The sequence below is a fragment of the Crinia signifera genome, chromosome 4 (assembly GCF_055691185.1).
Source record: "Crinia signifera chromosome 4, ASM5569118v1, whole genome shotgun sequence".
Classification (NCBI taxonomy): domain Eukaryota; kingdom Metazoa; phylum Chordata; class Amphibia; order Anura; family Myobatrachidae; genus Crinia; species Crinia signifera.
This window is the reverse complement of record NC_139220.1, coordinates 127,776,293-127,802,680: the sequence shown is the minus strand read 5'-3', so window position 1 is coordinate 127,802,680 and position 26,388 is coordinate 127,776,293. Positions and strand designations below refer to the sequence as shown.

At 42.8% G+C, this 26,388-nt stretch overlaps 1 protein-coding gene across 3 annotated transcripts in view; it reads left to right on the top strand.

Moving 5' to 3' along the window:
* CEP83 (centrosomal protein 83) overlaps positions 1 to 23,488 on the top strand; it is a 34,852-nt gene extending 11,364 nt beyond the window's left edge. For all 3 annotated transcript variants that reach the window (XM_083182409.1, XM_083182410.1, XM_083182411.1), the window contains exons 6-16: positions 147 to 398; positions 1,564 to 1,695; positions 6,043 to 6,157; positions 9,818 to 9,962; positions 11,788 to 11,937; positions 13,046 to 13,121; positions 14,411 to 14,568; positions 15,456 to 15,585; positions 20,063 to 20,166; positions 21,821 to 22,007; positions 23,089 to 23,488. In XM_083182409.1, coding sequence (XP_083038535.1) covers positions 147 to 398; positions 1,564 to 1,695; positions 6,043 to 6,157; positions 9,818 to 9,962; positions 11,788 to 11,937; positions 13,046 to 13,121; positions 14,411 to 14,568; positions 15,456 to 15,585; positions 20,063 to 20,166; positions 21,821 to 22,007; positions 23,089 to 23,295 — 1,656 coding nt within the window. In that variant the 3' untranslated portion in view covers positions 23,296 to 23,488. The remainder of the gene's footprint in view (positions 1 to 146; positions 399 to 1,563; positions 1,696 to 6,042; positions 6,158 to 9,817; positions 9,963 to 11,787; positions 11,938 to 13,045; positions 13,122 to 14,410; positions 14,569 to 15,455; positions 15,586 to 20,062; positions 20,167 to 21,820; positions 22,008 to 23,088) is intronic.
* The last annotated feature ends 2,900 nt before the right edge of the window (positions 23,489 to 26,388 follow it).

The window sequence follows — 26,388 nt, the reverse complement described above, 5'->3', positions numbered from 1 at the left end:
AGATGCATGATTAATAAACCAGTTCTAAGCTGTGTCGCTACAGCCTAAACTGATCATACATATTAATATCCATTACAAGTAATGATGTGTTTGTGTGTGTGTGGTGTGCCTTGTTTTTCTTTTTAATGCATTTTTCCACTTTGTAGCTCTTGCAGATGGAAAAAGATAAAGAAGAACTTAATAATCAGATAATAAGTGTTGATCCCACTAGGGATAGCAAACGTGTGGAGACTCTCCTTGGAGAGAAAGTCCAATTATGTCAAAAACTAAAGGATTTAAAAGCGGAAGTGACAGAGCTGAGAGCAGAGAGAGACCAGTATGGCACACAGGCAGAAAATGTACAGAGGATACAGGTGCGACAGATGGCTGAGACGCAGGCAGCCATTCGATCTCTTGAGGTAATGACATTATCTTTTATGTAATATTGAAGATGTAGAACTCTGTGATACGGTCTTGGCTAATATATCTTAATATCCATGCTTCTGGACTGAAGACCATCCATATGGAGTGAATAATAAATACATTTAAACGATATTGTACAATTATTCACGGGATACACTTTTGGAATGTGATTAGGGTTAACGGATTGAAATGCAGATCAAAAACGAACATTACTAGTGTGGAACCAATATCTGTTTGTGTGGAGATGAGTTGGGATGTTTTTTCTCTATTGTGCCAGAAGGAGGGCGTGCCTCTGGCTGCCTGATCTCTTCTGGCCACAGTGAGTGACTCTGCGGCTACCATGAGCTGTATGAAAATGTCTTCCCCCAAAAAATTGTGTAAAACTGATTGTAGGCCTTTTTCTGTGTTGACCATTGCAATGTCAACCTATTGCTTGTGTTAACCTTGGTCAACCATATGTATGCCGACCGTATGGAGTTGGCCTTTTTCAGATACTCTGAATGCCTTGTAGCTGGTGTGGTGTTGCTGGGCTTCCCGATCACTTTGGCCACATTAGATTGGTAAATGCAACAGGGCAGAGCTGTAAGTGCTGGCAGGCCAGGCAGTCTATCTGATATAGGCAAGTTGGAATATTATTTTCTGACACCAGCCTAGTGCATGTTTTTGACTGTTGACATGAAATGTGACTATGTTGGAGGAAGGCCACACTGGCATGGTTACATCTCTTACAAGGTTACACGTCTAGGTTAAGACCAATAATGCCATTTTGAGGACTAGCACTGAGGTTCTCTGCTCCAATTCCTTTTTTTTTTTTTTGATAATCAACCAGTCATGTTTTATACATTTCTTTAGTCATTCATAGAAGAGTCCATCTGTATTGCCGGGACAGTAGTTATCCAACCTGTTGGCAGAAATCCTTAAAACATGACCTGTTTGGGATGCTTGAGAATTGAAGTTGAGATCCACACTCTGTAATCATCAACTCATTAATATAAATTTACCATCTTGCTGCTTTCGCTATTAAATGACCTGTTCTTGTACAAAAAGACATGACTGGTTCCGCATTTAAAATGTTAACATATTTGACTTGTGTCTCCGTACTAAATACACATTCCTGTTATTGAGAGTTGTCATGGCTTTTATGTTTTTTGTTTTTTTTAGGCGGAGAAACAGTCTTTAAAACTGCAACTTGAACGTTTAGAGAATGAACTTCAGGTTGCCAATGAACAAAATGACACTTTAAATAAGAAGCTGCACAAAAATGAAAGAGAAGTCAATGCACTCACTAGCAAAGTAAGTATGTGTGATTTTGTTTTAAAATGTTATTTGGATACAACTGTACGCTACAATGAATAAAGCACACTGAATGTATAGACACTCCCAAGGGTGGCCATTTTAGCTGCTCTTACATATTTCTAGATTTTAGTCAAGTTACCATTAAGGAGCCATTTATATTGATATCAATAGACTACCATAACTTTTGTTTTAAACATTTTTCATTGGCTCTTGAGTGAAAGCGAATGCTACAGCATTTTGTGTTCATTTATCTATTGTCTGTCTATATGATGTTTTCAAATGTATATTAAAGGGAAATATTCATAAGAACTCTTTTTTTAATCTATTTTTATCATGTGTACAAATGCTTAATTACATTTGGTATTGGATACTTCGTTGGTTCTCAATATCACACAAATCATAAAGTCTTTCTTGCATTGTCAATTTTTATATCAGTGGGTATCAATGGTTCACGCTCTTCCTCCTGTTGTGTTGAGAGTTAAAAAATAAATAAAAGTGGAAATATTCTTCATTCTGAAATACTCCTGGTCTTCTGATGCTGATAAGAAGTTTACCTGTATCTAAACAATCTTCTGCAAGATCATTCACCGCCAACATTTGCCGAGTATGTGTTTCAGAAAATGTTATGGATCTGCTCATAGCTCATGCTGCCTGTTCAGTCTGCTGTGCAGCATGGAGCAGCAGTTAAACGTTTTGCCAGTTTATACATCTTTTCACTAAATTTTGCAGGTTATAGGCAGAAGAGAAAGCCAGCCTTTCTCTTCTGTAGTCAGGGGGTTAATGACAGGGCAGCATGGACACCCAAGTGACGGGCACAAAAGTTGAATGCATGACTAGTTCCAACACCGCTTCTGTAGTGTGGAGTACAGATTCTATTCTTGCATGAGTAATACTGGGTTACAGGAGTCATGGACATCACTGCATTAGAATATAAAAATCGTCATGATATCAAGGTAGCAAGGAGCACTCTACTATTGGGAGAGAAATCCACTTTGCTAACTGGGGCTCTGTCCTTGTGATTTCTACATGTTTATTTAAAAGTGAAATTGGAGTAACTGAGCTGGCAAGCTCTTGGTGGTAGTCTATATTTTGGATCATAATGGGCCAGCTGGAGTTGGTTCTTATGGTCTCCCTGTCCTTATAGTGCAAACAAATAGCCTACATTCTGACTTTTCTGTAGCACTTCATTTTGTACTTGGTCTTTTCCTTGAATAGATTGCTCCTCAAGTGCTATACAAGGCTTAAGGCAGGAATCCAGTTAGTTACAATGTTTTCTTGTGGCTAAGTGCTTCACCTCCTTTCTTTTCCACTAAATGAATTCTCCCCTTAGAGGTAACACATGCTGGTAATTTTAGTGTTCTCAGATTAGCCAAGACTAGCTTGGTACATGGATGTAATAACCATGGCAACAGAAACTTACTAGCCTCTACACCTGCAGGAAGACTTGCTCAGCACCAGGACCTTCCTCTTTTCTCTTTACACACATGTTAAAAGCTAGAAAACAGTGTATGCACATAACTAACATAGGGTCTGTAGTACTTATGTCAGTTGCTGTAAACAGTTGAGATTCCACTTTTGAAAATGTCTGACTTGCTTTTTTGTGTGTGGGCAGGTTTAGATTCTGGACTCCTCTTGTCAACACTTGAACCTTATGATCAAGAACAGTTTAACATTTAGTGCTCTGAGTTCGGTTTTCTATTTACTACTCCTCTTTCTATTTAAGCGGTTTACGTACTTATATATTCAAAATGGAATACATTTTTTCCCCTCAAAATTCTATACACAATACCCCATAGTGGCAACATGAAAAAAGTTTTTGGGAGATTTTGATTTTTACACACAGCCTTTGCTCAATATTTTGTTGATGCACCTTTGGTAGCAATTACATCATCAAGTTGAATATTATGCCACAACGATCTTTGGGCAGTTTTGCTATTCCTCTTTTTTGCAGCACTTTTCAAGCTCAGGTTGGATGGAAAGCATCGCAGCACAGCCATTTTCAGATCTCAGATTCAAGTCCTTTCTGTCTGGGCCAATAACTGTCCATACACACTGAGTGATTTTTTTCCTGAGGTTGTAGACCTTCCATAGCAGGACACTATGGAAAGCCCTCCACTCTGCCGCTCATCTACTGGTAATACCAGCAGATGAGCAGCAGGGCCAGCGATGATGCTGTGGAGCGTGTGTCAGCGATTATGATCATCGCTGCTCTGTACACACTGGGCGGCTTTTTAGCTGAAAGTGGCTCAAATGACTAAACTGAGCTGCTTTCAGCTCAAAGTCGCACAGTGTGTATAGCCCTCAAAGGACATTCACTGAATTGTCCTGAAACCACTCCTTTGATATCTTGAGCACTCTGAAGCAGGTTTTCATCCAGGATGTCTCTGTACATTGCTGCATTCATCTTTCCCACGATCCTAAATAGTCTCCCAGTTCCTGCTGCTGAAAACATACCTACAGCATAATGCTGCCATCACCATTATTCACTTTCTAGGGATGGTATTGGCCTGGTGATGAGCATTGCCTGTTTTCCTCCAAACATGATGCCTTGCATTCACACCAAAGAGTTCTTTGTCTCATCAGACCAGAGACTTTTGTTTCTCACGGTCTGAGGGGGGTATTCAATGCCGGGTCACGACAGTCGATCTGGCCCGACAGCCGTGACCCTGGCCTGTTTTGGTTTTGTTCGACCGCAGATCGTCAGGTGCAATTCAATGTCCCACTTTTTGATCTGAGAAAAGGTGGATTGTCGATATTCAGCCGCGATCGCGACAATTCATGGCCGAAATCGACAAAACGGGTCGGGCCCATTCTGTCGATCTGCCTCTTCAATGCTGTCGGTAAAGACAGCATTGAATAGGCGGTCGCCGCTATTTCCCCCGTTGTAAATAGTGGCCCAGATTGAATACCCCCCTGAGAGTCCTTCAGGTTCATTTTGAAAGCTTTAGACAGGCTGCCATGTGATTTTTACTAAGGAGTGGTTTCTGTCTCTCCATACAGACCTGATTAGCAGATTCCTTCTGGAAGGTTCTCCTCTTTTCATAGAATGCTGTAGCTCTGACAGAATGACTATCTGGATCTTGGTCACCTCCCTGACTAGGGCCCACCCCCCGATCTCTCAGTTTAGAAAGACTTCTGGTGGTTCCAAACTTCTTCTTTCATTTACAGATGATGGAGGCCACTGTGCTCATTGGGACCTTCAAAGCAGCGGATATTTTCTTTTACCCTTCCCCAGATTTGTGCCTCGAGACAATCCTTTCTCTGAGGTCTACAGACAATTCCTTTTACTGCATGCTCAGTTTGTGCTCTGACGTTCTCTGTCAGGTGTGTGCCTTTCCAAATCATGTTCAAGCAACTGAATTTACCATCGGTGGACTCCAATTAAGCTGTAGAAACATCTTAAGGATGATCAGTGGAAACAGGATGCACCTGAGCTAATTTTTTAGCTTCATGGCAAAGGCTGTGAATACTTATCGTACAGGCGATTTCTTAGTTCTTTTTATTTTTAATGTTCCAAAAAAAAATTTTTTTCATTATGGGGTATTGCTTGTAGAATTTTGAGGGAATAAATTAATTTATTCCATTTTGGAATAAGGCTGTAACATGATGAAATATGTAAAAAGTGAAGTGTTGATAATTCTTTCCGGGTGCACTGTATGTAGACCTGATCACACGGCTGCGGGTTCATAGGCCGGCTGATTATCAATTGACGGCATATGCGTACAGCTCACAGCACACATGGGCATCCTGCGATGAAATCCAGTGACTCTTTTTAATTGCTGGCCATACTCTATTTGATTGACTGGTAGTTAGCATTTGTAGGTGTCACCCGGCTGTTTATTGGGAGTGTTAGGGAAACCACAGGCATGCCCAAGTATTTTCAGGGAGGTTATGTGACGTCAGCTCCAGCCCTGATCAGCCTGACTCTCGCACTGGCTGAGTAGGTCCAGACTACACGCAATGGAAAAATAATTTGATGCTGACTGCCAATAGAATTGCATCTAATCGCAGTGCAGCAATATATTTGCTGGCTTGCACAGGGCAGGATTTCACTCTGGCTGGGTGATTGCTACCTGATAACAGGGCTCTGCAAATTGGCAGCACAGTGATCAGGTCTGAATAACCCACTTAGAAACTGAAGAGCTATTTGTGTAGGGAGGTGCTTCAGTCCTCAAAGCAATAGATGTCCGCTCTATCCCTTGGAAGCAGTGCCCCCTAGTCGGATTACTAAACTATTTTTAATGGGGAGTACCACAAGCTCTTATAACAATGACAAAGGACTCGATTTGTCTATTACGTTTGCCCTATTTTTCACATTGAAATCTTTGTTTTCTTTCAAATCAGATTGATGAACTCAAACACTCCCAAAAAATTGAAATTGGCAGCATAAAAGTAGAAGCTGCCAGATCAAAGAATGAAGCGGAAAAAGATAAAGACAAGATTCAAAGTCAGCTTGATGGTAATTTTGTTTTTTTATTTATTTTTTTGTGTCCGGCCAGTTTCAGATCAACTTGGCAAGTTGCAGCCAGTCCTTCGCAGAATATCTCCCTTATTGTTCAGATATTGGTCAATACTAACAAAAATATGATGGTACTGTGGCACTTGGTGAGCTTTGCTGCCTTGCAACACTAGGGCTTAGTGATTGATCTAAGCTGTCATCTTTGAGTATTTGTATTTGTGTGTGCTGCCTTCCTATTGTCTACAACCAAAACTCAAAAATATTCTCGCAGGTTACAACCAAATTGGCTAAAGTTGATTGTGTGTGGTAGTGTCTGTAAACTCCTGCGGATCCCCCCTTCTCTTCAATTCAATTGTAGTGCAGCTTGGGATTGCGTACAGCGGAAGATGTGTCTTGCAGTGTGCTCTAGTGGGATTGCAATACATTCACATCTCGGCATGACACAAGACTTTGCATCCATGCTCTCCTTAATATGATTGGAAGTTGAGCGCATGCACATGCTAGCTCCCATTAAAATGTATGGCATAGCGGTTACCAGGCACCTTATCACCTCTCCTGCCTTATCACTACTTCATACATTTAGCCAATGGGGACATCGTCCATCAGATGACAGCTACCTGAGAGACTGTGCCAGTAGGTAATGTGGTGCAGCATACTGGCCCATGTCTACATATATAAACCACTGAAATTCTGTGTGCCTATATTAAATGGAGGGCCTAGAGTTGTAGCTTCACATGTCGGTGGTGGATTTCCCACTGGGAACATGAAGCACATGACTAGGGGTAACAGTTGCTGGGAGGGCAAGGCCTATGAACAGGTGATTATTTTAATTTTTTTTCCAATTATTTATTTTTTGTTAGGATTATTATTATTAACAACTTATTTAGCAACTGGTGAGGGAGGAGGGGACAATGATCAGTAAATTGTGGTGCTGTGTGCAGGGAGTGAGGTTGCTACTCCTTTGGCAGGTTACCATCGGTCTCACAGAGCAAATGTTACAAAGCATTCTTAAACCAATGTTTTCTTGTGATTAGTTACCACTTATGTTACAGGGTACATACCTTGGGTCCCTATCCATGCCGTTCTTCACCACAGATCACAACAACATGTCTTGCCTTAAAGAGTGTGACTCAATCTGGTACTTTTTTTTTTATTTTTTTTATTTAGAGGCCAGAGATGTGGTTTCTTTATTCAACCATTTTCCTGGTCCATTATCCTGAAGTCTCTGAAAAATTCACCTTTTTAGTTGGAGACTACCAAAGAAGGAGATACTAGTTATCCTATAATAGATAGCCACCTGATCTATTGGCTCATTTATCATTTAATATTTGTGGCTAATTCCCCCCCAAAACATCTGTTTTCAGGGGTTAGCCACAAATATATTAAGTCCTGCCGGCATGTGCGATGAATTATATACCCGCTGCGATCCCTCCTGTGCCGCCCAGGTTTCTATGGGGGATGCGATGCTGCCCAATGTACCAAGATCTGGCTGGACGAGTAGGTGAAATGACATGGTGCCCTTAACGGGCAGCTTTGAAAGGAAGCCAACAGGTCATCTGTGCATAGCTTTCAGAAATGTTACATATTGCCACCACTGCATCCAGGGATGCAAGTTTTGGACTGAGAATGCAACAGATTGCATACCAGCATTCCCTCCGATGACATGCTATGGGACCTCTCCAGTAGATGAAGAAATTGGGATTTTGGGATGTGCCATAAATTCCTTTTTTGATCCCATGTGGGGCATTAGATGCTGTTTTTATATTTTTTTAGGTTTGTTTTTGCATATTGTTCTTGTTTGGACAGTGTTTTTCTCTTCCCTACTTTTCTGTACATTGGGCCTAATTCAGACTTGATCACGCAGCAAATCTGTTCTCAAAATGGGCAGAACCATGCTGCACTGCAGGTAGGGCAGATGTAACATGTGCAGAGAGAGTTAGATGTTGGTGGGATGTTTTGAAACTGAAATCTCAATTGCAGTGTAAAAATAAAGCAGCCAGTATTTATCCTGCACAGAAACAACTCCACTCACCCAAATCTAACACTCTCTGCACATTTTAATTTTGCCCCACCTGCAGTTCAAAATGGTTTATTCCATTTTGATAACAAATTTGTCCTGAGATCAGGTCTGAATTAGGCCCTTTGTTAGAAAATAAGTTCAGTTGAGGTAAGGAGAGGAGTCTTAGTTCACTTAAGAATGCTTTCAAAAATAGAAGTTTTGATAGATTATCAATTAACCAAATGCAAATGCCTAAGGGGCGACATGCTTAACATGTAAAAAAAATATTAAGGGAAATTACAACGAAATGTCAGGCAGCCTATTTACTTTGAAATCCATTACTAGGACAAGAGGGCATGCGCTTAGACTGGAGGAGAGGAGGTTTAGAACACAAGTAGAAAAGGTTTGGTACTTGTTTCCTAGCACGGCCACACCGATTTACATCGGGGTGGTCGTGTCGGAAAAATCGGGTCGATCGCATCGCATGCGATTTGGTCGCATGCGATCGACGCGACCGACCCGATTTTTCGACCCGATTTTTTGATTGAATGAAATGTAAATCGGGTCCCTGGGACCCGATTTTACATTGGATTCAATGTAAAATATTCCCTACACCCCCAAATTTAAAGACGTAAACCCCACCCCACGATAGACGCCAACCCGAAGCGTGGCGAGCGCAGCGAGGGGCGGCGGTGCGCGTCCTCCGACCTTTTCATTCCCCTACTATCCACGTCGGCGTGGAGTTGAGAATAGAATAGTGTGGCGAGCGCAGCGAGCCACCGAGCCCGAAGCGTGGCGAGCGGACGCGTATACCTGTGAAGTTATACGCGTCCCCTCGCGGGGCTCGCTGCGCTCGCCATGCATCGGGCTCGCTGCGCTCGCCACACTATTCTATTCTCAACTCCACGCCGACGTGGATAGTAGGGGAATGAAAAGGTCGGAGGACGCGCACCGCCGCCCCTCGCGGGCTCGCTGCGCTCGCCACGCTTCGGGTTGGCGTCTATCGTGGGGTGACGACGGGGACATCTATAATGTGAAATGGGTCATATTGGCCCATTTCACATTTTTCACATTTTTTTTAAAGGTGAGATGGACTTAATCAAGTCCATCTCATCTTGTGCCATTATAATGGCACAAGACCGACGCGATCCTCACGATTTCAATGTTAAAAAATATTTTAACATTGAAGCCTATGGGGAAATCGGGGGCATCGCGTCGGTCGCGTCGGGACCAATGTTAATGGTCCCGACCGACGCGATGCCCCCGATATTGTACCTTTGCCGGCAAAATGGACCTGATTTCAAAGGAAATCGGGTCCATCGTGTGGATCGTGTACCTTAACTTAAAGGTACACGATCCACAAGATTGTGGCCGTGCTAGGAAACAAGTACCAAAGGCTTTTTTACGGTCAGGGCAGTACAATTATGGAACTCTTCCATGTGAGGTGGTTTCGGCAGATGCAATAACATCATTAAATTAAGTCTAGACAATTTATTAGATACAAATACCCAGGGATAAAACCGGTAATCAAAGGTTTAACTTAATGGACGTAAGTCTTTTTTTTCAAACTAAACTACTTTGTTATGTACTGTATAACACAAGAAGTATGTGGAAATATCTATAGTTTTACTTAAAAGGTGTTGTTTTTTTTTTTTTTTTAGTTATAGGGACAGAAAATGAAATTCTAAAAGCAACACTGGAACGTCAAAAAGAGTTACTGGCTGAAAAAGAGCGTGAAATAATAAGGAAAGTCCAGGCAGCCAAAGAAGTGGGATTCCAACAAATTGCTGCAATCCAAGATGAACGGTAGATAGTGAAGTAACGTGTGTGTGTGTGTGTGTGTGTGTATCCCTGCCTGCCCTTCCGTGTTTTTTTTTTATTTTTTCATTCGGGCCTGCAGGGGGGTAAAATATGAATTACCGACAATTGAAATCCTGCTAATCCCTTGGCTGACACTGTTATACCAACTGGGTGTAAATACTGATGGTACATAATACTAAACAGTTGAAATGCCAACACGCAATATATCAACATGATCATAATGTCCACATGATCATATTAACGTACCTCGTCCATCATATTGGCTCTGCAGTAATCAAGTGTGGGGTTTTTGTTTTTGTGTGTGCAGGCAAAAAATGCATCTTAGGTGGGTTTTCAGTCTGTGCCGAAATTTCCGACAGTCGGAAAATCAACACTTTTCACCAATTTTCGCTATTGCCGATTTTAGTTATTTTATTTTTATTCCTATTGGAAAAATCAGCATGGTTGGCACATGGATCGGCAAATTACTCGCCATTCCATGTATTTTAGTCGAAAATGCAGCCGTTTTTATTATGCTCACAGTAAGGGAGACAGGAGCCGGGTGTCTGGAGGGGCACTGGAGGACTGAGGTGGATGTGAAGAGGGCCCTCTCAGGACCTGTGGGAACTCGTGGATGAGAGCTTGCGATCTTCCTGGAGTCTTCTGAGTAGTCACCCAGGATCCCCTCCAGCTCAGCCCAGAGACCACACCAGCGAGCCTTAATGCCTATAACAGCCTGTTCCCTTAAGACTGACTATGTCTACCGGTACTAGTATGCCGCCAGGACTTAAGTCAACAGATGGCAGTGTAGGCTGAACCGGGGGAACCAGAGTGAGCTACCGGTAGGTATTGAGGGGACTACCCTAACTACAGGACTAGAGAAATGACAAGGGACAGAGGAATGGGCTAAAGGAGCAGTGCAGGCTGAAATCTCACTAACTAGAATAACTCAGAGTAAAAGACAATAACAAGTGCTAGATTGGTGAACCACAAAAACCCACAGGACATAGAAGTGAAATAAGAGCGCACAAATAACAGGCTAAAAGGGTGATGGCCCTAACTAAGGCCTCTGCAACAACTCCCTAATTGGAGAAAGCTGTAGCAGCAAAGGACTCAAGCTATACTACAGAGAAACTCTGGACACTCTGTTTAGCAAGATATAAATGGACTGCATAAATAGGTACTTTTACTTGCATTTAGCACAGCTTGTAATCAGGCAGGGAATATCTCTGGACAGTGCAAACCAGGAGTAAACTGCAACAAGGACCGGATATACATGCAAGGCAGACCGAGTTCTCCAATAACAGCAAGTGCCCTGCTGGAGGTAATTAATGAGTGCAGCTGCGTGCTGCATCATAAGCCCGCCTAATCTGTGGAGGAAGCGGCTGCCTAGTGTGCCCGTCGCCTAGGCAACCATTGTGGAAGTGGGTCTGCAGGCGGAGGGAGGTGTCCAGGTTTCCCGGCAACTGCTGCAGCCACCTAGCAACAACCGGGACCAGCAGCAGGGGAAGGAGAGATGCGACCACGGCTCCTAACACTTTTTCCGCTGTTGCAGATTCAACTTTAAACAAAGTCAAAGCTGCATCGGTGGAAAAGCCAGACCAAAATGGACACATTGAATAGGTAACTCGAGATTTTTCTGCTAGCCAAAAAATATGGACAAGATTGAATACCCCCCACTTAGCCTCAGTGCGATGTGACAAAGTCATTAAGAGATTGTGTGAAAAAGAGGAAGTGGATGGGAAGCCGCAATCCAACGAATGCTGGGTCCTCAGTTTTGTGGATTTTTACTTTTAATGTAACTTAATATAATTTTACTTTTTTATATCAGGCTAGAATTGGAAAATCGAGTAACAGAATTGGAGAAGTATAAAGTGGAGCAGGACCAACATAAACAATCTGAAATTAGCCAACTGGAAGAAAAGCTGCGTATTGCACAGTTGGCAGAAGAATCTGTGAGAAGGCAACTTCAGAGTCTGAGGTAATACCGGTTATTTGTGTGCATGCCTTCGACATTGCCATACTCTTTCTTGGTGGATTTCCCAGACACCTTGTTGTACCTTGATTTAAAACTTATACACTGCTTGCATACCATTTGCATCCATATTTTGTGTTGCATGTTTAATAAAATGACCACATCCACCCTGTTTCATTCGCATATTGGTGAAAGCCACAGACCTACTCCTAATAGTACAGACTACAAAAACTGTTCATTGGTTTAGGATTTGCGAGTGGATACCGATTTAGCGGACCATTCACAATTCTCTCGCGATTTTAGCAAGTGACGTTTTTCTGTCTGGGCAGGCCGCTTTCTACTCTCCGTCCACTGTGAATTCTCATATTAGCAGTCAAGTTTGAATTAGGCCTACTGGGGCAGATGTAGTAAACCTGTTGAAGAAATAAAGTGGAAGGTGATAATGCACCAACCAATCGGCTCCTAACTCATTATTGAAACCTAGCTGATTGGGTGGTGCGTTATTACCTTCTACTTCATCTCAACTTTATCTCTTCACCAGGCTTAATACATCTGACCCAATGATCACTATAAGTATTTTTTTGCAATCGGATAAATCGGTGGCAAGTGTTGCAGTTGTTTGTTGCATCCTTCGTACGAATTTCTATTCTAGGCAAGTTGCTTAACATGAACTTGTTGAATTGCAAGTGTGTGGCAACTTCTTTGCTCAAATAAATAGAACATCTTTATGTCTTTATTATGATTACGCTTGGACTGTGTAATGCTGGTAAGATATTCAGAATGGCTGAGCTACAGCATAAATAACTTCAGTGACTTCTTTAATCAAGCAATCTCTGCATAACACAGTTTTTAGGCTGGTAACTGGTGTTTATATGACTAGTGACGTCCTGGTAAGTGGTGTTTGCATATATCAATTCTAGTGGTAAATAGGGCAGACCGTTCCAATAGATGGTGCTATTGTACGTTAATAGTCATTGAAATCAATAGTTTCCCCTTCCATATACATTTACTTGCTTATATTAGCGTTATTTACCAAGTGGTGTTAATGTCTATGTAACTTTCATCTTGTGGGTGTTCATGTTGCCTAAGATTTGATATACTGCACCTTATTTAGGTCTAAATTGCAACAACAAATGACTTATACAGAACAAATAAAAAAAGAACAGCATGATGAAGTGGATCTTAAACAGGTAATAATTCTATACATACTACTGTATTTATTTGTGTTTTAGAAATCTGGGTACTTATGTAATATCTGGGCTCCCGTTTTTCTTATGAGACCGCGTCCCCTCGCGGGGCTCGCTGCGCTTGCCACGCTTCAGGCACGGTGGCTCGCTGCGCTCGCCACACTATATAAAATCAACTCCATGCGTAGTTGGATAGTAGGGGTATGATAAAATGGGGTGCATTTAACATGGGAGCCCAGATAATACATAAGTACCGAAATCTGATTACTGTTGGTAATCTAGGTACTGTATAAGTAACCAGTTGTTTATTTTCAATAATAATAATAATAGACCGTAATAGATGAGTTTTTCTGAAGGTAGAATAGCCTTTCCTGCTCATTTGTCATATTCGTTTTAAATCGATCATTGTTCTATTCCTCTATGAATGTATGTGCAATTATGTTATTGGAAAGATGGACGTTTGTATAAGCCTAGGTAATTAACCCTGGCTACTTTGGGTGTGAATACAACCCTAGAAGCTTCTAAAGGTTCCCATACATCAGCAAAGCATTGGGGTAATTTGACGATTTTGTGATGATTGTCCTAATCTATGACTGATGTATGGGCTTCTCAGATTGACAATTGCGATCAAAAGGGATCCGCTGGCCATTTTTCCAATACCAGGCAGGGTTTACAGATCAGAGGGGATAGGAAGGGAAGTATTGGATGTGAGTGGGCCTCTTATACTTACCACATAGCCGGGGTGGGAGAGTGCCATAGTGTGGATGGTGGAGGCAATCCCAGGATTCAGGAGAGGAGCTCTCTTGTTTGGCTGCGCTGCCCATTTAAAAAAAGATGCATAGAGCGGAATTTCAAGATGGCCCTGGTGAGCCAATTGTCCTGCCCCCTTGGGTTGGCTAAAATTAGTGATTGCAAGAAAGGGGGCAGGCAGAGGAGGAGCTGAGAAGAGCTCCTGAAGACCAGAAGATGCTGATGTTATATGTGGGTGGTGGTCAATGCAATAGAGCTCACAAGGGCACCACCCCCTAGGTGCAGATGCAACACGAAGAGGAACATGAAAGTCCTAGGGGAGGGTAGCGGCCATGCAAAAGAATATATCAACAGAAGGGTTCATTGTGATGATAGTTGAACAGTAAGATGGGGCGGTGGCTAGTAGCAGTATCTGCATTCTATAACCTATGGGTAAAGTAAAATGGATTGTGGAATCTTTAGATCTGGTAAAATCTATGTTAACCTGATATATATTGCAAATTACAATTTTAGCATTACATTTTATCCATCTTTTTTGCAAGGAAATTAAAGACTTGAGAACTCAGGTAACATCATTGTCTGAGTCTGAAAATAATTTGATACATGCTAATGAAAAACTTAGAGAAATGGTGGAACGACTTAAACAAGAGAATCGCAGTGCTAGAAGCCAAGCAGAAAGGGTTCAACAAGATGCAGAGAAGTAAGCACAATTCACTTTGTTCTTTAATGTTTTTGTTTTAAACAAACATAGTCTGAACAAAAGCAAAGGATTTACACTGTGGCATGGACTATTTCATGGTTTATTTTAGCATTACGGTTTACAAATTACTTTTTTTGACGAAAGTCATCATGCTGTGGAATAAGTAAGGCAAATTTTGGCAAACTAGGCAAACTAATTTAATTTTTAAACTTTTTTTTTCTTAAATATAATTCAATAACTAAATTTGTTGTAGACTTTAGGTTTTCCTTACCTAGTGCACAGCATTCACAGGGCCTTGTGTTCAACTGGTCATACTAATATGTTTTGTGTTGTCTAATGTATCATTTAGTGAAGTTGCTAATTGGACCGTGTGTATATATCGGACTTGGGCAGCCGTTATGTCTGGCTTTAGTAATACTAGTCTTATGTATTGGCAAATGTCTCCAGCCTCGGAGGGTGCCAGATATCTGTTGCTCATAAGTGCTCTTGGTACAACATAAACATGCATCCTGGTGGCAAATTACACACCCCGCAGCAAGTTCAGTATTATAAGGGCCAGGAAGGTAACAATGCCATATTTGAGAAGCGTCTTATTTTTAAGTATCCTGTAATATGTCAATTTTTCAGCTTTATATATCATGTGCAAGTTTTGGGATTGATGATGAATGTCACATCTTAGTTCTGAAGCTATATTAAACATTTTCAATATGATATTGAACATGCTCAGTAACTGAACATGTTTGTTTGTGTAAGTTTTTAATATGGATATGTGTTGTTTTTTTATTTGTAAAGATGTATATTCCCTTGGAATGGAAGTATTGTGAGGGTCACAAATATGAGCTAACCTGTTTCTGACATAACACTAGTTTTGCACTTATTTTATGTAGAGAATTAGAAGGGAACCAAGTAGAATGGTTACAGGAAAAGCACAAGTTACAGGAGAACCTGTCTCAGTTGCAAGACAAATACACACAAGTTAAAGAAAAGGTGCAGAGAGCATCCCAGGCCCAGAAAAAGGTACGGTAATAATGTTCTGCTTTTCTTCTGTTTTTATGGGATTTGCTTGTGGTTATCCTCTTACTACTACAGTATGCTTCTCCGATTCTCACATTTGTATGTACTGCACAAATGTACTGTTATTAGACACCATAATGAATTTAAGTTTTAAGAGGATTCCCAGAGAGTTAATCGTAACCATGTGCTGTTGGTGCAAACTAAACTTGTTCAAGTTTACACCTGGGGGACCTTATACAGTAGGTATGTAGTATACTGTGGCACTAAGAACTGTGTCCTCCTTAGACCATTCCACTCGTGCTATGAGTAGCTCATGGTAGATTAAAGCGACCAGACAAAAAGCTAAATACTCTGGATTTGCATCACCTTCCCCCTAACTGCAGCATCATACAACGCACCTATCATTCCAGTGAATAGTAACATTTTAGTGAGCTCCACAAAATGTCATCCAGAAATATGGAGAACGGCGTTTGGATAAAATATTAGGTATTAGAATTTTTAAAGTGTCAAATGACTAACCGGCCTCTGATTGGCTGAGAGCTCTCTCAACTAATCAGCAGCCACCCAGAACGGGCCTAATGTATAAGTCTGCATATAGACTGGGCATAATCATATGTGAAGCTTTAGACTGCGCATCATCATCCTTTAGACCGCACCTCTTATCTCATTTCTTCACTCTTGTCTTCCTTACACCTCTTCCTCTGAAAATTCTTTCCCAAGCTTCTTCCCCTCACTGCTTTTACCTCTCACACTTTATCCAATATAACAACATTTTATGTGAGGAATTGTTAACGGCTGGTGTTGCTGCTTTATCCTCCTGCCAGCAGTGAATGATACTGCTCTCTGAATTTGCAAAAGGAACTTTTTCGCAGGGAAGTGCTGTGCTGTGGAGGATGGGGCAGGGCAGTGCTAGTGAGATCTACCTTTTATCCAAGTAATCCTCACTAGCTGCACCCTGACTGGATCATCAGAGTTTAGACTTAACCAGACTTAAATGGGCCACATATACAAAGAGTTGAAAAGTGATAAAATGGAGAGTGATAAATGACCAATCAACCACCTCGTAACTCATTTTTCAAACATAGCCTGTGACATAGCAGTAAAAGCTGATTGGCTGGTACTTTACCAGTCTCCACTTTATCACTTTCAAGGCTTCGTAAATTTCATCCATAATGTTGCACTAGATGGGGTATTGAATAAAAAGGCTATACAGTATGTCAGTTTGTTATTTTATTTCCAGTAAAAAAAAAAAAAAAAAAAAAAACAGAATAATTATAACTCTACTGAACTAGGGTAGTAAAAAAATGGGTACTTGTTTCCTAGCACGGCCACACCGATTTACATCGGGGTGGTCGTGTCGGAAAAATCGGGTCGATCGCATCGCATGCGATTTGGTCGCATGCGATGCGACCGACCGATTTTGGACCCGATTTTTTTTTTTTTGGAATGAAATGTAAATCGGGTCCCTGGGACCCGATTTTACATTGGATTCAATGTAAAATATTCCCAACCCCCCCAAATGTCACGGCGTACACCCCACCCCACGATAGACGCCAACCCGAAGCGTGGCGAGCGCAGCGAGCCCGCGAGGGGCGGCGGTGCGCGTCCTCCAAACCTTTTCATTCCCCTACTATCCACGTCGGCGTGGAGTTGAGAATAGAATAGTGTGGCGAGCGCAGCGAGCCACTGAGCCCGAAGCGTGGCGAGCGGACGCGGATACCTTCACAGGTAAACGCGTCCCTTCGCGGACTTCACAGGTGTCCGCGTCGCCACGGACACCTGTGAAGCCCGCGAGGGGACGCGTATAACTGTGAAGGTATCCGCGTCCCCTCGCGGGGCTCGCCACGCTTCGGGCTCGGTGGCTCGCTGCGCTCGCCACACTATTCTATTCTCAACTCCACGCAGACGTGGATAGTAGGGGAATGAAAGGTCGGAGGACGCGCACCGCCGCCCCTCGCGGGCTCGCTGCGCTCGCCACGCTTCGGGTTGGCGTCTATCGTGGGGTGACGACGGGGACATCTAAAATGTGAAATGGGTCATATTGGCCCATTTCACATTTTTCAAATTTTTTCAGGATTTCAATGTTAAAAAATCTTTTAACATTGAAGCCTATGTAAAAATCGGGGGCATCGCGTCGGGACCTATGTTAATGGTCCCGACCGACGCGATGCCCCCGATATTTTACCTTTCCCGACACGATTTCAATGTTAAAATATTTTTTAACATTGAAGCCTATGGGGAAATCGCGGGCATCGCGTCGGTCGCGTCGGGACCATTGTTAACGGTCCCGACCGACGCGATGCCCCCGATATTTTGTCCTAGCCGGCCAAATGGACCTGATTTCAAAGGAAATCGGGTCCATCGTATGGATCGTGTACCTTAACTAAAGGTACACGATCCATAAGATTTGTGGCCGTGCTAGGAAACAAGTACCAAAAAATGTATTTAATATTTTATGAGCAGACTTTCATATGGACTGAATGACATTACATAAACATTGTTTTCATGGATTAATTTGTGTTCATTAATGGACCAATCTACGCTATTTATACTAATCATTTAAAATGACTGAACAGCTTTTTCTTGCTATGTCTACCATAACTTACAGTAAAGCACATGTACATATACTTTATACACCTGTATAATACAAAAATACAGAAGAAAAAGAAAAAAAAAATACACCTGTATAATAGTAAGAAGACAATACCCTTTCTTATAACTGAGGGAGCCGCCTAATTCTTTGCGGGGGACTGCTCTGTGATGCTGTGTAGGTGGTGGCAGGGACAGATAGGGAAGGGCCAGCACAGTGTCGTTTGTAGTGATAGCATGAGAAGCGACCTGACCAAGTTATGGGCTAACCAGGGGGAATGGGGAGTGCTGGTGTGGTGTGCCCCATAACTTGTTAAATTTGTGGGCATTCCAGAGCGCGCAGCTTAAAAAGAATTCTAGGTGCTGTGGCACCATTTTTTTGTGCTGTTAATCCTCGGGCCCCTCTTATTGTTCCTTTTGACTACCCCCCCCCCCCCCCCCCCCCCCCCCTCTGTTGCGGGACCTGGCCCAGGATAAAGTAATACAGAATGGAATACAGTGACATCTATCTTTCATTTTAATTCTATTTTTAAGCCCCAGAAAATGAACCCAAAAAATAATATCCACTTCACACATATGACCTGCAAAATTACCGGGAATATCAAGCCGGCATATTCACAAGTCTGGTACAGGGACACAGACCCGGTACATCATCCAAAGCTAGTTTGCTTTCACACATATCAAAAACCCAGAACTATGTTTTTCACATGCAAAAACCTGGGTTTGGGTTGCATGTGTGAAAGGGGTACATGTGACAAATGGTAAAAATTATTTATCTGACTTGAAAGCACCCATTGTCCCATGTTAATGTCCTCCTCCCTATCCTAACTTCCTTCCTTGTCTTACACCTATAGGCTAAATATTGACCTTGGGACAGTGTTTAACTGACTGAGCCACCATGTCATTAATGACTAAAGGGCTCACAGATTCCCATGCAAGTTCAAACTCAGGCAGCAAGATGGTGGCTGGAATAAGATAGTGCCAACTGCCTTTGTTTCTAGCACTTCAGCATATTCTTCTGGCAGTTGCAGCATTTGAGGCATTCTGCATTTGGGTGCCTCCACTTGTAGCCACGCCAAAGGGTTGGGGGCTTCCAGTCACTCAAGCCTCGCTACTGGCAGCATTAGGGAGAGCTGTACAGGATCACATGCTCCTGCAGCAGTAGGAGGGCTGCTTCAGATCAGCGGTGATGGCACTGTAGATGTTTCTGTAGCAGGACTGTAGTACTAAGCCATGTTTACGGTGTGCCAGCTTTTGGGAGACAAAAGTGATTGTGGAGCCAAGGATGAGCATCTCTGATACTGGAGGTCTCCACACTGCATGATAACAGTACCCACTCTGGGCCATAAAATTGTCTACTGTGAGTGCCGGATGACAGTCCAACAGTGGGGATCCCGACACACGGGCTATTCTCCCTTGTGGGGGTCCTGTGGTGAGCGTAACGAGCCACCGGGCCTGCAGCGTGGCGTGCGCAGCAAGCCCACAAGGGGCTTCTTTGTGCTAATCCCCCTGTTGGAACACTGGCAGTCGGGATCCCGACGTCTGGATACTGCCTGTCGGATACCCACTGTCGGAGCCCTATACCACACCTGTCTACTGTAAGGCCACATGATAATAGCACATACACAAATATCTATCAAAATTAAGAGCCAGCTTACCAGGAGTCATCCCTAGGTGCTCCAAATGGCTCTACAGAAACCAGCATGCTCTCTAAATGCAGGTCCCATTCATGCCACTCTAGACTGAAGTATAAAATTGAAGCTGCTCAATCAAATTAGTAATACCCATCAGGTACTGAAAGGTGTACACCTCTCTTAATATTTGTATATCTGCTCTGTTTTACCACTACTTGCACATTGCAAAGTATTTCTGAACTGTTGTTTATTTTCAGAGAAAAAGTATACATGAGAACCGATGCAGAAAATTGAAAGAAAAAATAGAACTTTTGGAAGCTAAGAAAGAAGAACTTGAGACTGAAAAATCTGTGTTAAATAGGTGAGTGAGTGCCCTTTTGGGCTGTCCCTGGCTGGCATAGCACAGGTTCTATGTGACTTCTGCAGGTGGTTTCTCTAGTCTGTTTTGACTAAGTGAATCAGAAAAATTCAATTCATTATTTACTGTGATTGTTCTTATAAATTAAAGCTTTATTTGTTGTAACTACAGGCCTGTTAGGCAATGTATTTTATATTGCAGCGCAAATGTTTACTTTTTTTAATGTATCGTCGCAATTCTCCAGCCAGTGGACTTCCGGCTATACAGTATAGGTCATGAGGTACAAATGCCACGATTTTTGCTGTGATGTGACTTAGTTATACAATTTTTCTATCATCCTATCTGTGGACCACTGCTAAAATGGAGCTGAGGGATGAGGAGCTGGCTATCCATATTTTGTGAGGGCTGAAGTTCTTCTGCGCACCAACCACAGGTCGGTGTAGGGGCCCTAAGAAGTGGGCAGGATTTTAAAGCTGGGTGCACACCTCCTAACAGTGTGACCCAGCTTTAGAATTCTGCCCACTCCTCTGGATCACTATGCATTTCCATCGGGCGAATCCCAGACACCAGGATAGAAGAAATAGGAAGAAACAATGTAAGATATCCATTCCTAGAGACTTCACTCTTCCTAGATCCTCAATATTTCTATGGAACTGACCTTGCAGTCAGGCCCTATATGCACAGAACGTTGTCTTGTATAGAAAACGTTGATGTGCCAATCTCCCATATATCAGAAGCTCACCTCAGGTAAGTGCCCTGTGTTCCTCTAAAAGGTTTCTTTTGCATGAGTGCAGGTCCACCAACCCTTGTGATAAAGGCCCCCTAAGAGCCCGAATTGAGTCGGTGGTCTGGCGGACTTTCCCCCTGATTTGGCACCCACTTGCCTGACTTCCACCTACCTTGTATTTGGGGAGCTAAGGTGCGATTGTTTTGGTTTCCAACTCAGGAAGGATTTTTGTCTGTTTTTAAACTTTTATTCACGTTTTTACTTCTATTGGATGTTTTCGTATTTGGAATAAACTCTTCTTCCATTGAGGAAATCTTTGAGTCCTAAACTTTTTGCTGTCACAAGGGTTGGTGGACCCTTGGTGGAAGATTGAGAGAAAACGTTGGTGTACCAAAGACCACTTTAATATCTGATATATTGTTTCTTTGCATTTCTTCTATCCTGGTGTCTGGGATTGGCCTGATGGAAATGCATAGTGAATGAGAGGAAATATATTCCTGTCCCCTATAAATAGAGACAACACACCTGTGCCCATTACATTTCTGCATTGCATCTGTATAATGGGAGTGGTAAACCTGAGTAAGATACGGTGAAGCAGCCTCAGGGCGCGGCATAGCTTCTATATTTCTGTATATACCTATGGTAGAAGTGTCCCCTCCAATGGACTTGGAAAAATGTATTTAATGGTGAGAACCGAAATTTATCTTTTTTCTTTGCTCTGAAATCTGAACTGAAGATAGCTGATAACAAAACCTTCCTGGTATGCAAATGCATTGGCTGACTCAGCCCTAAACTTGCACAGTCTACAACACAGACGAGAACTGGAGACTAATTTAAAGTTGCATATATCTACAATTTTTTCTAGAAACAAGACCTTAAACTAATTGGTTACATTTATTAAACGCCCCTCTTTTTTTATGTTTACTTTAGACAGAACATTCCACAGGAAGAACATGTACGTCTCCAGAAAAGGCTAAAGGATCTTCAGCGCAGACATAATGAGTTCCGCAGTTTAATACTTGGACCAAATATTACAACATCTGGGTTCTTGAATCCAGCTGGCTATATGTCATCCACTATGGTCCCAGAAGCAGAATTTTCCATCCATGTTGCTCAGGTAAACTACTCTCTTCAGATGGTTATGGTATAAAACATAGACAGACTCATGATAGACAGTCATATGGTCGACCACTAATGGTAGACAGTCACAAGGTCGACAGGGTCTAAAGCTCGACATGGTTAAAAGGTTGACATGGAAACTGTCTAAGTGTACCGCTGCGCTCGCCATGCTTCAGTCTCGGTGCCTCGCTATGCTCGGTACACTATTTTATTCTCCCTCCACGCCCTAGTAGATGGTAGGGCATGAAATACCACCTGTCAGCTGACAATTTTGTAAAAAAAAAATGCATGTCGACCTTTTTCATGTCAACCTATTCTGTGTTGACCTTTTGACCATGTTGACCTTTTAACTATCGACCATTAGACCATCTATCATGAGTCAGTCAAACAAACATACATACATACATACATACATACATGTAGTGAAACTATCTTCAGGCAAGATCTCTGGTTATCACATGTAGATCTACACACTGGCCAGTCTGTCAGTTCAGCTGCATGTCCTCTAAACTTTTAATTGTTCCCTGAAAACTCACCTCTTCAGGCAAGCCTATCATATTTAAGTTCTACACGCATAACCCTCTGAGGCACTCATGTATTATATAACTTCCCTTCTGGACTTGTAACTTGGTGAGACTGCTATGCTATTACTGATGCCTGTCCGTGTGTTTCCCTCCTATATCCCTATAGATTGTAAGTTTGCAGCAGGGCCCTCTAACCTCCAAGTCTGTCTGTCGTTACCCAATTTGTTTTATCTCACTCTACTATTGTAAAGCGCAACAGAATCTGCTGCGCTATATAAGAGACTGTAAATAAATAAATTAAAATGTCCTATTGATTTAATTTTTTAATAATCATTGTTCCAGACCGTCTGCAGCCACAATGGTACTTTACTATTCCCCACAGTATATCATTCTTACCCGATTGCTTGCCATAGTTTTGGAACTGTCCATTTGTATTAGGGGGGGGGGGGGGAATAAACAGACTATACTTGGTTAAAATACTTTCATTGTGCTGAACAAAGATTGCAGGAGAGCATATTTCCCTGTTTTATAAAATACCTTTTTCTTCTATTCTAGGAGCAACAACACCAAAGAGAACTTTCCATGCTCCGAAAGCGACTAGAAGAATTGGAAATTACACAAAGGAAACAATTGGAAGAACTTGGTCCTCCTGCAGAACGTAGTAGGATAGATACATATGGCTCTGGGCATCCGCGTGGGAATACAGAGGAAGAGGAGATTAGTGAAACACCTGAACCTAGTTTACAGACAATTGTGCACTAATTTTTTTGTATATTCAACCTGATTTTTATTATTTTTAAAGTTTTTTTGTGATTTATTTTTTTTGTCATTGTTTTATAATACAAAAAATAAACCCCGTAAAAGGCATTTATTATGTTATCCACTAAACAAGATTTAATCAAGCATTCAAGAAAACGCTGATTATCCAATAAAAGCTGCAGTCGCTGTGCTAGAATTGACCATAACAACTTGTTTATTCATTTCAATACAGCTCTGCATTCTATACTGTATGCAGAGCTGACATTCATGGGGAGATTCGTAGATCAACCATCGGGTCTCTAGAGCATATCCTATATCTTGCGTTCTAATGTGCATATACCTCTTTTGTTTCATTGAAAGTGTTCCACTTGATCAAGCCAGGAGGCTGACCAGTCAGATCTTTATTAGTATTACTACTAAATTTAAATATACAGTTTATTTATAAACCGAGAGGTACTGAAGCAGCGCATCCTAGTTCAGGGAAAGGGGTTATCTTTTGTACATATTTTAAATAGCCTTGTGTGTGTATTGTAATGTATAATAATCATGTGATGATTGTGTGTATGTATACAAAGGTATCTGCTGATTAATAACTCAGGAATGATGTGGGGTTACATATACTCATCAGTATGTGAGTGCAGTTTTTATCTATTTGTATTGGGTAAATCTGAGTTGAGATGTAGCAATCGCTCTATAAAAACCTACACATTAAGGCCCTTATTCTGATTGAGTCGGATGGCTGCGTGTTTGGTCGGACGGCCGATGTATTGTGTTTGCGCTTGTGCAGAGGAGTTTCTGCGCATGTGCAAATGCTGCACACGATGAAATGCTGCGTGAATTCCATACAGAATATGATCGGTCGGAACAATCCGAGCAGGGGTGGACAAAGAGGGACAAAGTGCCGGCATTGCGGTGGTCGGGATTCCGGCATCGGTATTTCGACTGCCGGGATTTTGACCGCATCCCAACAGGAGGGCACTTCCTATACTACCAAGGTCTGACCTCAAAATTACACAGAAGTAATACATCTCATGCCCTTCCACCTGTAACACCTAAAAAACCCAGTCTGGGCTCAAGGTCTCGCCTGTCCCATACTGCTACCTTTATATCTTTTGTGTGATTTTTGAATTCTGTGTCCATGTTCCACACCTAGAAACATCGGCTTCCAGCATTTCTATGGTTGTAAGAAGGTTTCAGTTCAGATCTTTCATCCTGTTAGAAGGGAGGAGAGCTGTTGCTAAGGACTACCCAGTGTCCCAGCCATTGCATGGATGAACTGCTGGCCCTCTGTTGCTCCCGGGTGAGACAGTCTGAAACAAATCAGGACATTTGGGATCTATGCTATTAGAAATAAGATTATGGTTGTATGAGTAGTGGCTACATATTATACAGATGTTGCGCTTCTCAGCTAGCCCAGGGAATCGGCGAATGGCGGAAGCACTGCCCCTCTTTGCTTCAAGAAGGAGTTCTAGTTAATGTGAAAAATCATAGATGACCTTGTCATTACTGTACATACATTTATCAGTGGAGCAGGTGTGATTAGCATTAACCTGTGTACACACGGTGCGATTTGGTCGCTGAACGATTTTGGCTTAAAATTGCTCAGCAATATATTGCTCAGTGTACTGGCAATATCTCTCAGCAGTATATTGCTCAGTGTACTGTTTTCATCAGCGATTTTGGCTGAAAATTGCAAGCTATTCTGCCTCTACCTCATTTTGACTAGAAATCGCTGGTCACTGGTCACTGGTGCACAGTGCATTGTGCACCTACGACCAGCGATATTTAGCCATAAGCAGAGGAGCATGCTGTTATGACCAGCGACTATGAAGGGCTGGCAGCGGGAGCGCACTCCCGGCAATTTATCTACCACAGCACATGAAATCACTGGCAATATGGTTGCTCAGATATTTGCTCATGGTGAGAGGCCGTCTGTTCAGCTGAGGAGGAGGCTATTTATTCTCAGTCAGGGAAGTCCATATTCCAGGCATGGGGACAGGGCCGCCACTAGTAATGTTGGGGCCCGGGCCCCCGGTACTTGTGTAGTCTCACGGCTCCCATCGCATGCCATATGTTGTGGCATGAGATGGCATGCGATGCAATTTTTCACGTTTTTTGATGCATTTTTGAAAAAATCGCATGCGATTTTCATTCCAAATGCATTGAAATTCCTAGCAAACATGTTAAATGCCCTTTTTCACATTACCACCCCCACTATCAACACCAACCCGAAGCGCGGCGAGCGCAGCGGTACGCGCCCTACGTCCTTTTCATACCCCCACTATCCACGTCGGCGTGGAGTTGAGAATAGAAAGTGTGGCGAGCCCAAAGCGTGGCGAGCGCACGCGGATACCTTCCCAGGTATACGCGTCCCCTCGCGTGCTTCACAGGTGTCCGCGGGGCTCGCCACACTTTCTATTCTCAACTCCACGCCGACGTGGATAGTGGGGGTATGAAGAGGTCGTAGGACGCGTACCGCCGCCCCTCGCAGGCTCGCCACGCTTCGGGTTGGCGTTGATAGTGGGGGTGGTACAGTGTGAAAAATGGCATTTGGGGTGCATTTAACATGTTTGCTACTAATTTCAATGCATTTGGATGCATTTGTGATGAAAATCGCATGCGATTTTTTACTATGCGATGCCCATCGTGGGAGCCGTGATACTACACAAGTACCACACCCCCCCCCTCATGCGCCAGCACCCTGCCTCCCCCAATTACTACAGCGGTGGAGCCCCTCTGTATCCTAAGCTTGGCGCTCTGCAGGCTGCACTGTGTATTCTGCGAGCCTGCCCGCCGGCATTTGTGCGCGCGCGCGGGGGGGGGGGTGATGTCGTGCCACTGGACAGCTTCCCGGGCCCCTCCAGAGGCTGGGGGCCCGGGACGGTTTTACCCCTGGCACCCCCCTGTTGGTGGCCCTGGATGGGGATCCTTTGGCCCTCCAGCTGTTGCTGAACTACACATCCCTGCATGCACTGCTACAGTTTTGCTATTTGGCCATGCTAAAACTGTAGCAAAGCATTCTGGGATGTGAAGTTCAACAACAGCTGGAGGGCCAAAGGTTCCCCATCCCTGCCGTATTCAGTGGGTAAACATAAA